The sequence below is a fragment of the Protopterus annectens genome, chromosome 16.part0 (assembly GCF_019279795.1).
Source record: "Protopterus annectens isolate FY-2018-M chromosome 16.part0, PAN1.0, whole genome shotgun sequence".
Lineage (NCBI taxonomy): Eukaryota > Metazoa > Chordata > Ceratodontiformes > Protopteridae > Protopterus > Protopterus annectens.
Window position 1 is genome coordinate 297,289,672 of NC_056750.1, and position 14,346 is coordinate 297,304,017.

Consider the following 14,346-nt stretch of genomic DNA (forward strand, 5'->3'; position numbering starts at 1 on the left):
TTCTCTCCCAATCTTTTCTAACCTCCTCTGAGTGATTCCTATAGTTATCATGTAATGTTTTGTATGCTCTATTAATTATCCCTTTTATAACAGCAGTTTCTGTCCTAGATTCAACTAAAAACTCTAGCAGAGCATGTCTTTCACTTAAGATTCCCTTGTCCCTCTGCCTATACTCTGCTATCGATCCCTGAAAGAGAACACAGTCTTTAGCCTGCAGTCCAAACTTTCTCTTGGCCTGAGCTGCACTTAGCTTGACATTAATCTGAGGAGTCCAGTTCTTGTCTGTATAATCCCTCTTTGAAAGTGGTGTCATGCATATAAAATCTATACATCTCATGTCCTACAGCGTCTGTATTAGTAAAAAGCTGAAAAGGGTAATCATTTAATTTCAATACAGAATGCTCACATATTTTAATAGTGGTGAAGCCCTCACATCACTATCCAATACACAGCAGTAACAGCATGATGTTTTTTACATGCAAAAGCCTCTGCATCCCAGTAAGCAGAAATCAGGACAGTAAAACCTCCTTGCTAATCTAATGAAACATGTTGCAGCATTACAAGGCAAAGCAACAGTTTAATCTCTGCCAGCTTATATGGCAGTAAAAACAGGACAGTTTTTGCAGGTTCTTACTACGGAAGTATAGAAAAAAATACTACAAAAACCAAAAACTCCCCTCACACACCTTCAGCGGTGTTTGCGCAGAAAATCAATAGAATGCTGCAAGCTGGCAAGGGCGATACAAGGAAGGTGCACTGCCACCTCTGTATCATTCACCCAGCTCAGACGGGATTTCTGTGAACCCAAAGACCTATCTCTGCACGTCACTGTGGAGCTGCTTATTCAGCATGTGACACACAGCACAAGGTAAACTTTACACCTTCAGCTGCTTCAGTTCTTCTGCCAAATTCAAGAAGAAGCAGCTGACGCAACTTGTCACAGTTTTCTAGATACAAAGTACGCCCTAAGTTACACAAAAACTAAACTCCTGCTCCAAATTCCTTTTAAGTCATTCGAATTTAGCAGCACATGAAAGAAACTAAGGGGCTAAACCAAGGCAGATTAATGTATGCAGGTTAAGAAAATCAAAGGCCCATGAAACAGACCTATTTCTCAGGAGTCTCTGCAAAAAGATGTTTGGAGCTTAACAGTGTCAAGAGCAACGAACAACTAAACATTACCTTCAACCACTGAATGGCAGAAAGGTGTAACCTTTACATCCCAGTCAACAAAAAAAACCTACTTAGCATGAAAAACATCCAGCTATACTCAAACTAAACAGCAGATCATCTTATTGTGAACAGGCATGTAGTCTAAAGTCAGTACTAATATTTATTTAGTCAATAACTGCCAAAGAAAACATTTGTTGCATGTAATGTAAATTAAAATGTTGCCCAGATTAGCTGGACTGGGGTTAATTACAATATGTGCTAGCAGTCTTCATACAGTAAAGGACAACTTCAGCATATATGTGCAATCAAGTGTGTGTGTGTGTGTGTGTGTGTGTGTGTGTGTGTGTCACTCCCACTCTCTCTCTCACACAGACACACACGCATGTTTTAATTTCATTTCACCCATCACAAATGACAGACCTCAAACCAAACCATGTCTTTTCCAAGAAGCAGGGGAAAAAAAATAGACTGCCCTACACTATGTAAATGAATGGCGTTTTGCTGTGTTTTTTTTTTTTTTCAAACTGTGGTTTGTCAAAAAAAACAGTCCACTTCTACTGCACAGGATTGGGGTGTGCTGCAGAGGGGGTTTTCACTTCTCCTCATTACTGTATACATAAGTAATGAGGTGTGCAAACAAAGCCCACTCCATGTGGTTATACAGGGGAGCTTGCCCTTCACTGATAAGGCCCCCCCCCCCGTACTGTGAGTTATGTTTGGCAAAGCATTAACACCTTGTACTACAATGACTCAAATTAACACAGGTTAAAAAAAGGGACCATCATACTGAAGCATCGACTACTGCCTCTACCACAAATTTTCTTTTGGGAGAACTACTACTGCACAGCATTCCAGCTGGTCAACAAGTTTAGCAACAGTCTAGCCTACAATAACCAAGCAACTCTACATTTCAACATTTAATAACTAAAAATGGGTACACAGAAACTTGACAACATGTTCAACTCCCTGAGGTACAAAGTGCTGAAGAGCTTTCCTCAAAAATGTTCTGGTAATGGCCACTTCATAAGTTTTGCTTCTTATATTTGTCCTTCCACTCATGACAAGGTCTATGAAATGGTGTCACAAAAACAGGACAGAAAAATGGAGTAGTCAGAAACGGACAAAAAATGTTACAGTGTTACAGGTCACGGGACAAGAAAATTAATGCCATAAAGATGGTTAAATTGGGTCCAAGGGATGAGTTACAACTTGACAAATTGCTAGCAGCAACTAGCTATGAATACCATATAGACTTCTGCGCATTAAAGCTCTTCATACTACTGCACCTTGGTTGAGTGACTTAGCCTACTTGTACATTACGAATAGCGAGCCTAATGGGCTTTGTCCTAATAATCACAAGACTTACTGAAAACACTATGGGGAGAGGGTAGAGAGACCCCAATAAAATTAAGATGTGTGTGTGAAGACCTAAGTAGGATGATTACTTATTAATTAGGCAACACAAACGAAAAATGACAATTTACAGACAGATCGAACTTAAAAGCCATACAAATTCATATAGTTCAACAAGCTAGCCAGCTCCTCTCCAGACAAACGGTAAAAGAAGTTTAAAAGGTAGGGAGACACTTAATACAGCCAGGCAGAGTTTAATTGTAGCTTTGAAAACCTTCATTTAATTACAAAATGTTTACAAATGGCCAGGTTTTAGTTCTCTGCTAGCTATGTAAAAGTGTCTGCTCAACACACACTGCACCATACATTTACTTTATCTTTAACATGACCAAAATAAAAAAACTTATCCAACTACTTCAGAGCTGCTTTCTGATCATTAATATTGCAAATAAGTCTCAAAACCTTATGCAAAGCCAAAAGTTGTGGCCTCCCTCACATTTTGCACAAGAAAGATTTTGCTTTACTCACTAGTACAGTTTACTGAATTATTTGGTTGCAGGAATATAGTTTTACTGTAAAATTCCTCAGTGAACCCTTATGTCCTACCCTGCAGAAGTGGTCTTGAACAATGCACCCACCTGCATGAGTACTTTCAGTCTATCCAAAGGAGCTGTACATGTTCGGGATACAGCACCTGCACCTCCTCCAGCAACCAAGTGTCTCCACCACATCCCTGTTTGCTTTTCTTCTGCTGTGAATTCATCTGGGACAGTTAGATTCTCACCTACATCAAAAATCTGTAACAATAAATAAGGAATGTTATGAAAGACCAATTCCAAGACAAAACAGTGAAAGACAACAGTGTTATTGCAAAGACCGACATGGAGTTTGTGACTTGTGCAGCATACACAGGAAACATCTGCATCAAGTTAAAATTTGGGTCAGACAGAGTGAGAAGGAATCTTCCCTGATCCTTTATTGTTACTATATACTACAATAACTGAATAGATAAATTTAGACAGGACGAAAGCAGAAGACTGGCAGGAAAAGACAGGGAAATGATTTAAAGAAAAATTCCCTTATTACTCACTGCCCTTTGTATCTCACATTAATTCCATTGGGACTTCATAACCAAATAGTGCACACAAAGTCTCTCTCCAGTAGGATTTAAGAACTAACTACGTATACACTTTGCATACACTGTGCAATGGAAGATTAACAATGCAGGATTCTGTTACTGAAACATAGTCACTGTGAACAATAAGTACCAGGAAACACATTAGAACTCTTGCAGTTATTTGTGCAAAATGATGTCATCTAACCGGAATGTCCCAATAACTGAACCTCTTTTATTACAAAAGAGGAAAAAAAAAAAGAACAGCAGACTGAATGACAACCACTTGTGGTATTCAAAAAAATTAGCCAGGAAGCTCTGCAACTGGTAGCCATTTTCCTGCCATAATATGTTACATGCAATGCATCTTTAATGGCAAATAAGCCAACAATTTTTCTGCTTCATTTTTGCTATACTGCAAGACACCATCAGCTTTAAACAATACCTTAAATACAAACATCTATATTACAAGCTTAAAAAGCACACCAATGTATCTAAAGGACTCGAATGTAGACTTCATAAGATCTAAACCGCAAACTTTACAGCAGGATAAGACCCTAACAGCAGACAGACACAGTGTGGGTAAGACACTAACTGCAGACAGTGCACACCAGGTATCATGATATAGGCAGACACCAGAGGATAAAAAAAGCTACCTATTTTTGACCAAAAGTGCTCAATCAGTCCTCTAGGACAGAGATTTAGTGTACCATAGAACTGCACTTTGGGCTGATGCACTGAATCCTCGCCAACAACTGCTGTCTAACCCACATACTACTGTCATCAGCACAGGTTTCAACACCAGATTACCTATTAACTAGACAACCTAATTTCACAATGTCCTGTTACTAGTATGAACTGGAAAACTATTTCTGAAACGGGACAATATTTCAGCAGACACAGTTCAACAGTTCCTAAGGTATGAGAACAGACAGTTCAGAATGCTCAAGAAACTACGCAATAGCAACCTCAAGAGAATGTTTCACCTGCAGACCCCTCCCAGTGGCATACCCAGCTTAATGGAAATATGTCACATGGCCATGGGGTGCAGTAAATTCTGGCAGCAGTATTAAATTTGATACATGTACTCTGTGCTACAAAAACATGATTTTTATAAGCCAAGAAAATATTTAATATCAAAGAATTATTTTGGTTGCATCACTAGTGACACTTTATTGTAGTTTCATTAATTTCTATAGAAAACACATTTCAGCATTTCTACTCAGCCGCAGGAAGTCAAGTGAACATCTCCCAAAAACTTTACTGCAGTCTAATCCGTCACAAAACAGTTAATGGAAAGAAAGTAATCTCACACATCTTTAGAGAAGAGTGTTCCCTTAAGGAGAAGGAGGGAGTCATGGCAACCATAATGAATAAAAGTATGTTTCATATACACTCTCATGCTGATCTGCTTTGCAAGTAAAATAACATCGACATCAGGACAGGAAGTGTAGCCACAAAAGGTAAGATATGAACTCCATATAGAAAAAAAGTTCTTATTTTTATTAGCAGATCCAGGAAAATTTCACTACCTGTAAAGTGATTTCATTATTTCTACTTTAAAACCACCATAACACTATTAAAATAACAAGAGAATGCAAATTACACTCTGGATACAGCACTGTGCAATCAACATTAAAGTATTTACTCCCAGTAAGGGGCTATAACATCACATGCACACAGACACACAAACAAAAATAGGGATCACTACATTTGTTTGCCAAGTTTCCAGCTACATTTTACAACGTCTGCAAAAAGAGCATCTCTAATGTATGCAGATCATTTACCCTGTCCTCATGCAAACGTTCTGTTCCACACCTGCCAGAGGTTCTATCGGACACACACACACACACACACACACACACACACACACACACACACACACACTGTTCAGACTGCAAAAGATCACAGATTATATTACTTGTATAGCTCATCATGTGACAGAAATCTTTGCCAAATACTATATGTGAACCACAATGTGACAAGACAAGAACTTACACAAATTATTTGCCAGATGAAGGCCATTAGTACTTCTGTCATCATGAAGTCTATAAATGGCAGAAATAACTGGTTTCACAAAATCTCACAAGTAGTAATTGCAACTCTGAGGGAAGACTAAGAAAATTATATAACTGGCTTGAGCTTAAATAAAATATGGTGTCTAGAGGCACTTCCTACAGCAACACAACTTTTTAGCAAGGATATACTAATTGGCTGCACTTTCTGCCCACGCAGTCACCAAACCAGAGGATTCCGATGCTAATGGAATGAAGTTCCAACTAAAAGAATGCTGCTCCCTGTCTTAATAGCTCTCAGTCATAGCTACCATTGCTTACATGCCAGTATAAACCAGCTTAAGCTAACCTGAACAGGAGTCATCAAAAACAGGCGTTAAAGAAAAGAACCAAAACAGAACATTACCCTACACAACAGTTTCTGCCTCATAGTGACTACAATACAATAGCATTTGTTTTGGTGACAGAGCAAAGCAAAAAAGAATGGTCAGGCTAAATTCAAATTGCATTAAAACTATTTTCAGAAGCAAACAAAACAGAATACTGAATTTTACAACAAAAAATGGTAACCCCACACAGATGTTTAAATCCATCCACATAACATAAAAAAGAAGACAATTTACATTTACAATAACTAACTGCAGCCGAGCAGAAGAGACTTGGGTGTCATAAATGGTACATACCGTGGAGTGCTTCCAATAAAGAATGATTTCAGGAATGTTATCTGCTGGGTGCAAAAGATGATAGTCCCGCCACTCATTCCAATCGATTGTCATGGTACCATTTTTATCCATGCTATTAAGACAAATAAGGGTAATAGTTAACAATATCTGCATGGCAGGTTTCTATTTTTTATAGATGTTATGACAAAAGAAAGTTCAATGATAAACAAGGTATGCAACTACTCAACCTATAAGCTGAGCTTTGAAATAGCCATCTGCAGTGTCTACAAACATATTCCTTTTATGTCTTCTTTTGGAGTTGCTTGTAAAAAAAAAAGTTTAAGTTCCTGTTCTTGGGAAAAGCATAACTTTTCAAATGTGTATGGCATTCCTCAAGTATATGAGGTAGCAGAGGGTGAGAAAAATGAGCTATGATCTTTCTGGAGAGTTTTACAATCAAGTAGAAGATGGGTGTAATGGAGAAAATGCATAAAAGTACACCTCACTCATTCACCCTAGAACAGTTTTTCCCTCCATCTCATGGAGGGAACAGAACCCAGAGAGCACTGCATTCTGCTGGGCAGTGAACAGGTTATGTCTAGCTCAATGACTCCGCTGCAGTAGAAGGCATAAAGACAGTCTTGATAATACCTAGGGTTATAACGTGGGGAGCTAAAACTGATTCAAAGTGCCCAGGATACTTCACTTCCTTGGTTTAAGGCCACCACCAAGAACATAGCAGGGTCAATGGTTAGTTTCTACACAAACTTCTTTCTATAGATGGAGAGTACATTTTCCCTACAATGGCTAGGATTAATGCCCCACTGCCCCCATCCCAAACAAAGTACCACACTACTGCAAGACTGGGCTCTTAAAGGAAGAGAATCAGAATTCAGATGTAGTTACAGATTTATGTGCTGTGCTCCCTAGCACAAGGAAAATAATACAGAGATGCTTCAAGTGAATGCCAACAATCCTGAATTAGGCAAGCTCATGAAGTGAAGGACACAAAGTCAGGGACAGTGGCAGGGAACAAGAATCCAGTTTTCAGTTTGAAGCCCAAGACTTGCCAGACCAGGAATGGCAGAGAGAAGGTACAAGAGCCCGAGGAGGCTGCTTCAACTCTTACTGGTGAGGGAAAATACCTCAGTGAAGTTCATAACTCAGAAAAGTTCTAGGGACTCGAAGACAAACTTCACTCACAAAAAGGGTTTCAGCGTGACCTAGCAAACCAAGTGTTAGCAGCTAATGAGTGAAGGTGGTACTTCTCTGTCTGACTTTGTGGTTATCTGCAGACAAGCAAGAAGCTGACCCCATGTGCAGCAGTACATTGGAGTCTACTGCAGGCATCATGGAAATGAAGAGCAGCCAAGCCTAGCTCCATATCCCCCTACATTCTGTCTTTTGTGTTCCTACCTAGAATCTTCTGCCAAGTTTTCCATCTGGCCTTTGCCCAAAGTCTCCTTCACTTCTGCAAGCAACAGGTGTTGATTGTAACTGTCCTCTCTACTGCTGGTGAGTCACACGGCTGAATGCACTGACATATGAAGCAACCTGACTTTTAACACTATTACCAGCCAAGCAAATGCAGCTTGTTATTGTGGTAGCCCCAAATGAGCAAGTAGGGATTGTTGTTATTCCTTGAAGAAATCTACTTTAAACAGAGTTTATGAACTTTATAATACTACACATTAAAATAAATGGGGGGAGAGTTGGTTCTTGGGGCAGGAGCATCTCTGACTCTTGGTGCAAGTAGCTATACATAAATGATGAAATCCAGCATTCAGATTCAGAAAGCACAATAGTGCACAAATATGCATTAGAGTTCCACCCACTGCAGACAGCTATCAAAGCAAGAGGTAACCTCTAAGGAAAATATATTTTTTTAGACAAATGCCATTACAGTAGCTTTTACACATTACATGCATGACAATGGAATTAATAAAACTTTGTGCTCGAAAATCATGACACATTATTAATAAGTAGCTGAGCCCATCCACAAAGCCCATTTTCAGAAAAAATCAGAAAAACACTGGCCTGGATCAGCTTTATGAGAGTAACAGAACCTGTCAGTATTACCAGAGAGATCAAAACAGCAACTGCATGAACAAGTACTTTGCCCATTTCTGAAGGTCAGCAGTATGCTGCAAGTGAAACTTAAACAGCAGTCCTGAGCTATAAAGCAGACCATACTTGGTAGTCTCCAGGAGCAAGGACATTAAAAAGTTAATACCAGAAACGTAAAGGACTCCTAAGGAGCTGTTTAATGGTAAAGTCATCACAAAGGGCACTAGCAAAACAGCGTTGCCAAAGCCAAAAGCACACAGCCAAATACAAATCATCATAGTAAATGCATGCAGAATTCTAACTTAAAATCTGTGGGCAGCAAAAGCAAAAAAGCAAGGCGGTTACTGAAAAATTCTAATCATGATGCAATGATTTTATTAAGAAAAAAAATAATTACTGAAGCTGGAGAATGAGTCATCTGTCACACCATTACCAGGACATTTCTACTATGGCAAATACATAAGCATAAATTGCATTTGATCTACAAACACATGCAAGCTTTAAGTGGACTGCAGAGGAGGCAACCCACCACTCCAAGGTAGCAAACAGTTTTGACAAAAGAAACAAAGCTCTGACAGAAGAGAGAACATTTAACATGTGACTGAACAGAAAAATAGAAAAGCAAAGGGCTTAATGGGGCAGTGTGGAAGGCTAGTGAACATGGAAGGAGGGTGAGGCATGGGAAAAAAAGTATAAAAATCCCAAGTAACTGTTACTTACTATGCAACAGGGCCCCACTGGTGGCCCGTCCTTATTCTGAGGGTCAGAGAAAACAGAAAGCACAAAACAAAAAGAAGGGAAAGTTGGCAAACCATATGAATAACACACAACATCCATTAAACAAGGGTTAGACTGATAAGACACTCATTTACTGTACAAGTGAAATTCATCAGCAAGACAGGCCTACTTTTTTGTACTTTGTACCTGGCAGCTTTATTTGTGAAGTGGGAAAGAACTTTGACATTTACCAGCAAGGCCCAAACTGACTGTCTTGGAGCTAAAAGCTCCAATCAGAACAGAAGCTGCAGCACATCCACATTGAGTAGCAAAACAATGAGCTTAAATCTGCTAATGCATTAACATACGACTAACAGACCATCGCAACAACTGACAACTTCCAGTATATTTATGGATTAACACAAACACTTAAGCGAAGTAATTACTGCTATGCCTGGCCTACTTCATATTTGTGGCACCTTGGCATCGGTTCCTATTTCTAGTTTCAGCAGCCTACTGCTGAGAAGCATGCATCTAAAATGCTAGTGAACCAGGATCTGCGCAGGACTTAATACTTAAGGCAGCAGACTGTGAATTATGAAGCCTAACTTGAGGCATATTGTATAGTGGAACTACTTGGAAAACACAGGAAGGAACAAGCATGTGCGTCCACTGTGATGCTACTGTTTAATACCTTGGAGAAAAACTGCCAAATGAACCTCAGACAAGTCAACAATCTAACAGTCCTACAAAAAGGTCACAGCTGCCTGCTAGATAGGAAGCTGTGCAGAGACAAGGCTGGCAGCAAAAATAGGAACTGGGAGGTTGTGAGCTAACAGCTCATAATAATATAATGGTTTTGCTGTCCTAACCAATGAGTTCAGTGAATAGAAAAAAAAAAAGGTTTTAGCACAGATCTACATCACTTTTAAACAAGCAAGAATACATACAGTGGAACTACTAATTACCTCTTGAGGATTTTTTCAGCTTGCTGCTCAGAAATATGAACACCCAGGTCTCGGAGGGACTGCATGATCTCTTGAGCATCAATCCGGCCTACAAGAAAGGACAAAAACTTGATCAATGAAAGGGATTCCACATCACCTACTTGAATTATCCTCTCCAGATGGGGCAATTCCTATTTTTCTTGCTCTAACACTGATGTAAATCAAAATCACATGCTCAGGTTTCAAACCCAGAATGGAGCCTTTTTGACGAAATGAGCTTGCCTGTCCAATGGTGGTACACAGCAACAATTTAAGGCATGCAGAGAAGGAAAACAATGGAGATTTGAAAAAATAAGTGCTTTTCTAGTACTCACATGAAGTCATGCTATTTCATACCTTAAGCAATAGCCTGTAAGCAATATTTATTAGCAAAACTAACTAGGGCTGTCATCACTCACCATCATTTTTTTTGTCGAGGCTCTTGAATACCAGTCTTAGCTTCTTTTCATGATCTCTAAGATAATGGACAAATTCTTCAAAATCCAGCTGACCATCGAGATCTTTATCACCTGCTTTGACGATTTTCTGTCAAAATATAGAACATCCACATTAAAATGTCCTCTGACCATATAAACCTTACATACAGTCACTCATCAAGACATTCATATAATAAATTGCCCCCACTCTAAGTAACACATTCAGGAATCACTCAGTTTGGTGAACAGAATGCAGAGACTGCACACAGACCCAGTGTCTAAACTGCTAATAATGTATAGCAAATTCAAAATCTGATATAAACTGCATATTAACAGAAAACTGAAGATCTTTAGAAAGAACTTAAATTATACCCAAAATATTTAAGAATTTATTTTCCCTGTGAAAAAAAGCAAAGCTATCAGGTGGGGTCAAAATAATGTCCTTCTTTGGGCTCCTTAGAATAAACTGATCAGCTCCTGACTGTGATGTAAGCACATATCCGAGTAACAGAATTTGAGTGGAAGGACTAAGCAACTGAAACTAGGATCTCAACTGAGGGGGGTTGGAGGGGTGGTGTGGTATGAGGGGACCAACACTCAAGTGACTCATGGCAAACGGCAAGGTAACAGGCTTCCAAACCTAAAGGGTCCCAGGGTAACACTATACAAATGTATACACAGTTCAGATGTGTGAGAAAGCACACATGTATGGCTTTTATAAAGACCAGCAAACTTTACAATGCGCACTAATAAAATATTTTATCTCCAGAACACCCCACTCCAGAATTATTCTTGTGCATCAGTGTTCTGTTCCTCATGAAAAGTTTAATGCAGGTTTGCACTTATTTATTAAGTATTAGACTACAGTGTTCACTCAAGTAATTAATAGCGTGCACACCTGCATATGGAAAATATAAGCAGTGTCATCTAATAATTCTGTTTTTTCAACATTTTCTCAGGTATCAGCTGTTACTGACCTCAGCTGATATACTACCTAGCAATGCTGTAGAGGTTACCAGTTCATATTGGTACATAATTGAAAAATGGAAACACTTTAGTGCTGCATGATTACTGGTCCTTCAGTATGGCTATCTGTGTGAAGTTTGCATATCTTCTCCCTATTCACATGTTTTTTTGTAGTGTGCTCTGATTTATTCCCACATCAAAGACACACTACTGGTGAACTGTTGATCCTGCAGTATGACTGTGGGTGTGCATGGGAGTCGTGTGTGTGTGTGTGTGTGTGTGTGTGTGTGTGTGTGTGTGTGTGTGTGTGCACGCGCTTTGACAGACTGGCATTCTATCAAGGCACAGTGTCACTGCCCTGCACCCAATTAGGGCAAAGATAGGCCTTGGCTCTACAAGCAACCCAAAACTGGATACAACTGGTGTCAGACAATTACCGACTTCTTTTTTAGCTCCAGCCAGCCCACTTCAAAATGATCGAGGGCCAATTTCTTTTTCATCTAGTCAGCTACACAACCCATACGTTTTAGACATGCACAGAAAACTCCATATGTGTTTTAAAACAAGTTGTGCAATGTAGACCAATGTGTGCCAGGTCATTTTGCAATCAATATTCTATTACCTACACTGGTAACTCAAATTACTGAAAGAAAAATTAAACTGCTACAGGTAAAGGTGTATGTCAAGCCTATTACAATAGACAACTGGTACAGCTCTCAAAAAAAATTCTAGGTACAAATGTGGAATGGGAAAACAAACCAAGCAATACTTTCTATAACAAAATAAATATTCTGTAATAAAACTGCACACATTCTAGACTAAGTATGAGCAACCTTTATCATTAGCTTCAAAAGTATCCAAACATATCACTAACTGGTCTAAGCCAGAATATCTAAGCAGCACTGGCTGGTTAACAGATCAAACCAGATGCTTCCAGTTCATTAACCAAGTACCATTACATGGGTACTACCTGTCAGCTGTTACATAATCTTCTTGTACGTATAATATCCACTTGCCCTGCAGTATAGTAATTGACACACCATTGCAGCATACCTCTCAACCTCTTAGAGCAAGAAATCTGGACAAATAATGGGGCGGCGGGGGGGATGACAAAGGCCCAAAAATAGAGACACTTAAAATATTGCTCTTAAAAACTTAGAAAGTTAATAGCACAACAGGTTTTATATTAGCACAAATTTTCTGAAGGATGTGAAGTCTAAAACTCAAATGTCTGCCATTATTTTCTGACTTCAGTTTTCAATGATTTGCTGGTGATTTGCCAGAAAAATATTTTATGAGAAGTAGACCACAAACATGAGGCAAAAATCTGGGCATTCTGCGAAAATCTGGACAGTTGAGAGGTATGCTATTGGAGCTTTGAAACGTTTTTAGATTTGACAACAAAATGCAAGTACCAGTTATCTGACAATTGTTTTACCAGTGACTGCTCAGTGTACTAAAATGTGACAAAATGCAGTGCTTTGCAAATACTCATGGGATAATCACAAAGTAACTGCTACCCAGGCTCCCAACTATGTTCAACACCAGAAGGGCAAAAAATCTAAGGGGGGGGGACAGATTTTTAAACCTGCCATTAAATTCTACTAAAGTCTGAATAATTGTAATTAAAACTTTGATCTTAGTTTGTCAGAACCTGGAATGCACCTGCCTTTGCAAATCCGTGTAGCATGTAGAAGCTTTGAATTTCATTGTTCTGTGCTGTCATATGAACCACAGTACATTACAGGGAAAATACTGTGACTCCCTCCTAGGACTATCATCTTTCCCTCATCCTCTGCAGTCAGGTCATGAGACTGGTAAAAAAAAAATGTGCGCGTGTCATTACAACTTGGCAATGATAGAATTAGCAGCATCATGTGGCCCACTGAATGGCACTTGGCAATGACATATTTGAACATAAGCTACAGACTAACGTTGCAAGGACTTCGCAGGAATGTCATCTGATGCTGCAGGTGGGACTCGGCAGACAGTCAGAAATACTTGATCCACAGTACAAGTGGCTGACATTCAATCATGTTGGCACTAATGAGGGTTACTGATCTTGGAAATCTGTCCAGTCTTCCTACTGTGAAGCATGCTATATACATAGAATTATGTGCATACTGTACTTAACAGAAGCACCAAAAAAGTAAGTAGAAGTTGTCTGCTGGTAAAGGTTGCACCTGAAATAGTCCATTGTGAACAGTGCACTACCCCGGTAAAAAAGTTAATAAAAAATAAACGCATACATAACTTACTGCACAACCTACAGCTTTTTAAATTAGCATTTTGAAAATCATTTGCTATTTTCTATTAGTGGCCAAGCATAATATGGTGTTACATAAAGGCAGTAAAATCCCTCCCTCCCCCATATTATTTTACTCACTAATTAAATTTGGGAGATTTCACAACATTCAAACAACTCTTGACATGAAACATCATCACAAACTCGTATAACATGGATTTGGATACTGTACTAATGAACACCAGACTTTCTTCATTAGAATGATAAATATGGAACAAACTGTGGTAACCAAGCTACTAAAATGGTATTAGAGTGATACAAGCTTTACACTTAACAGTACCTTTTATCTACCCATGTACCTGTTTGGAGAAACTCACAGCCTTTCCTTATCAAAACAGTCTGCATCAGCAATGGACCTTAGATTAAATTAAATCCTTCTAGCAGACGGTTAGAATGAAGTGGCACAAATCCAGAATGAAAGAAAAAAAAGCAGCTATCAAGAAAACACATTTAAAACAAGCAGACCACGTTACAAAGATGATTTCACAATCCAAGGCAATTTTCATGCTAAGGGAGCCTTAAATACACATGCAGTTCTACTTCATGTTCTT

General features: G+C 39.0%; 1 protein-coding gene across 7 annotated transcripts in view; it reads right to left on the minus strand.

Annotated features, from left to right (window-relative positions):
* SLC25A25 (solute carrier family 25 member 25) overlaps window positions 1-14,346 on the minus strand; it is a 262,587-nt gene that overhangs the window by 13,157 nt on the left and 235,084 nt on the right. For 3 of the 7 annotated variants that reach the window (XM_044057987.1, XM_044057989.1, XM_044057990.1), the window contains exons 2-6: window positions 10,507-10,633; window positions 10,070-10,157; window positions 9,105-9,140; window positions 6,339-6,450; window positions 3,165-3,323 (exon numbers count right to left, since the gene is read on the minus strand). In XM_044057987.1, coding sequence (XP_043913922.1) covers window positions 3,165-3,323; window positions 6,339-6,450; window positions 9,105-9,140; window positions 10,070-10,157; window positions 10,507-10,633 — 522 coding nt within the window. Of the gene's footprint in view, window positions 1-3,164; window positions 3,324-4,296; window positions 4,376-6,338; window positions 6,451-9,104; window positions 9,141-10,069; window positions 10,158-10,506; window positions 10,634-11,501; window positions 11,574-14,346 lie in introns of those variants that run through there. The other 4 variants (XM_044057988.1, XM_044057991.1, XM_044057992.1 and 1 more) reach the window with 3 other exon arrangements.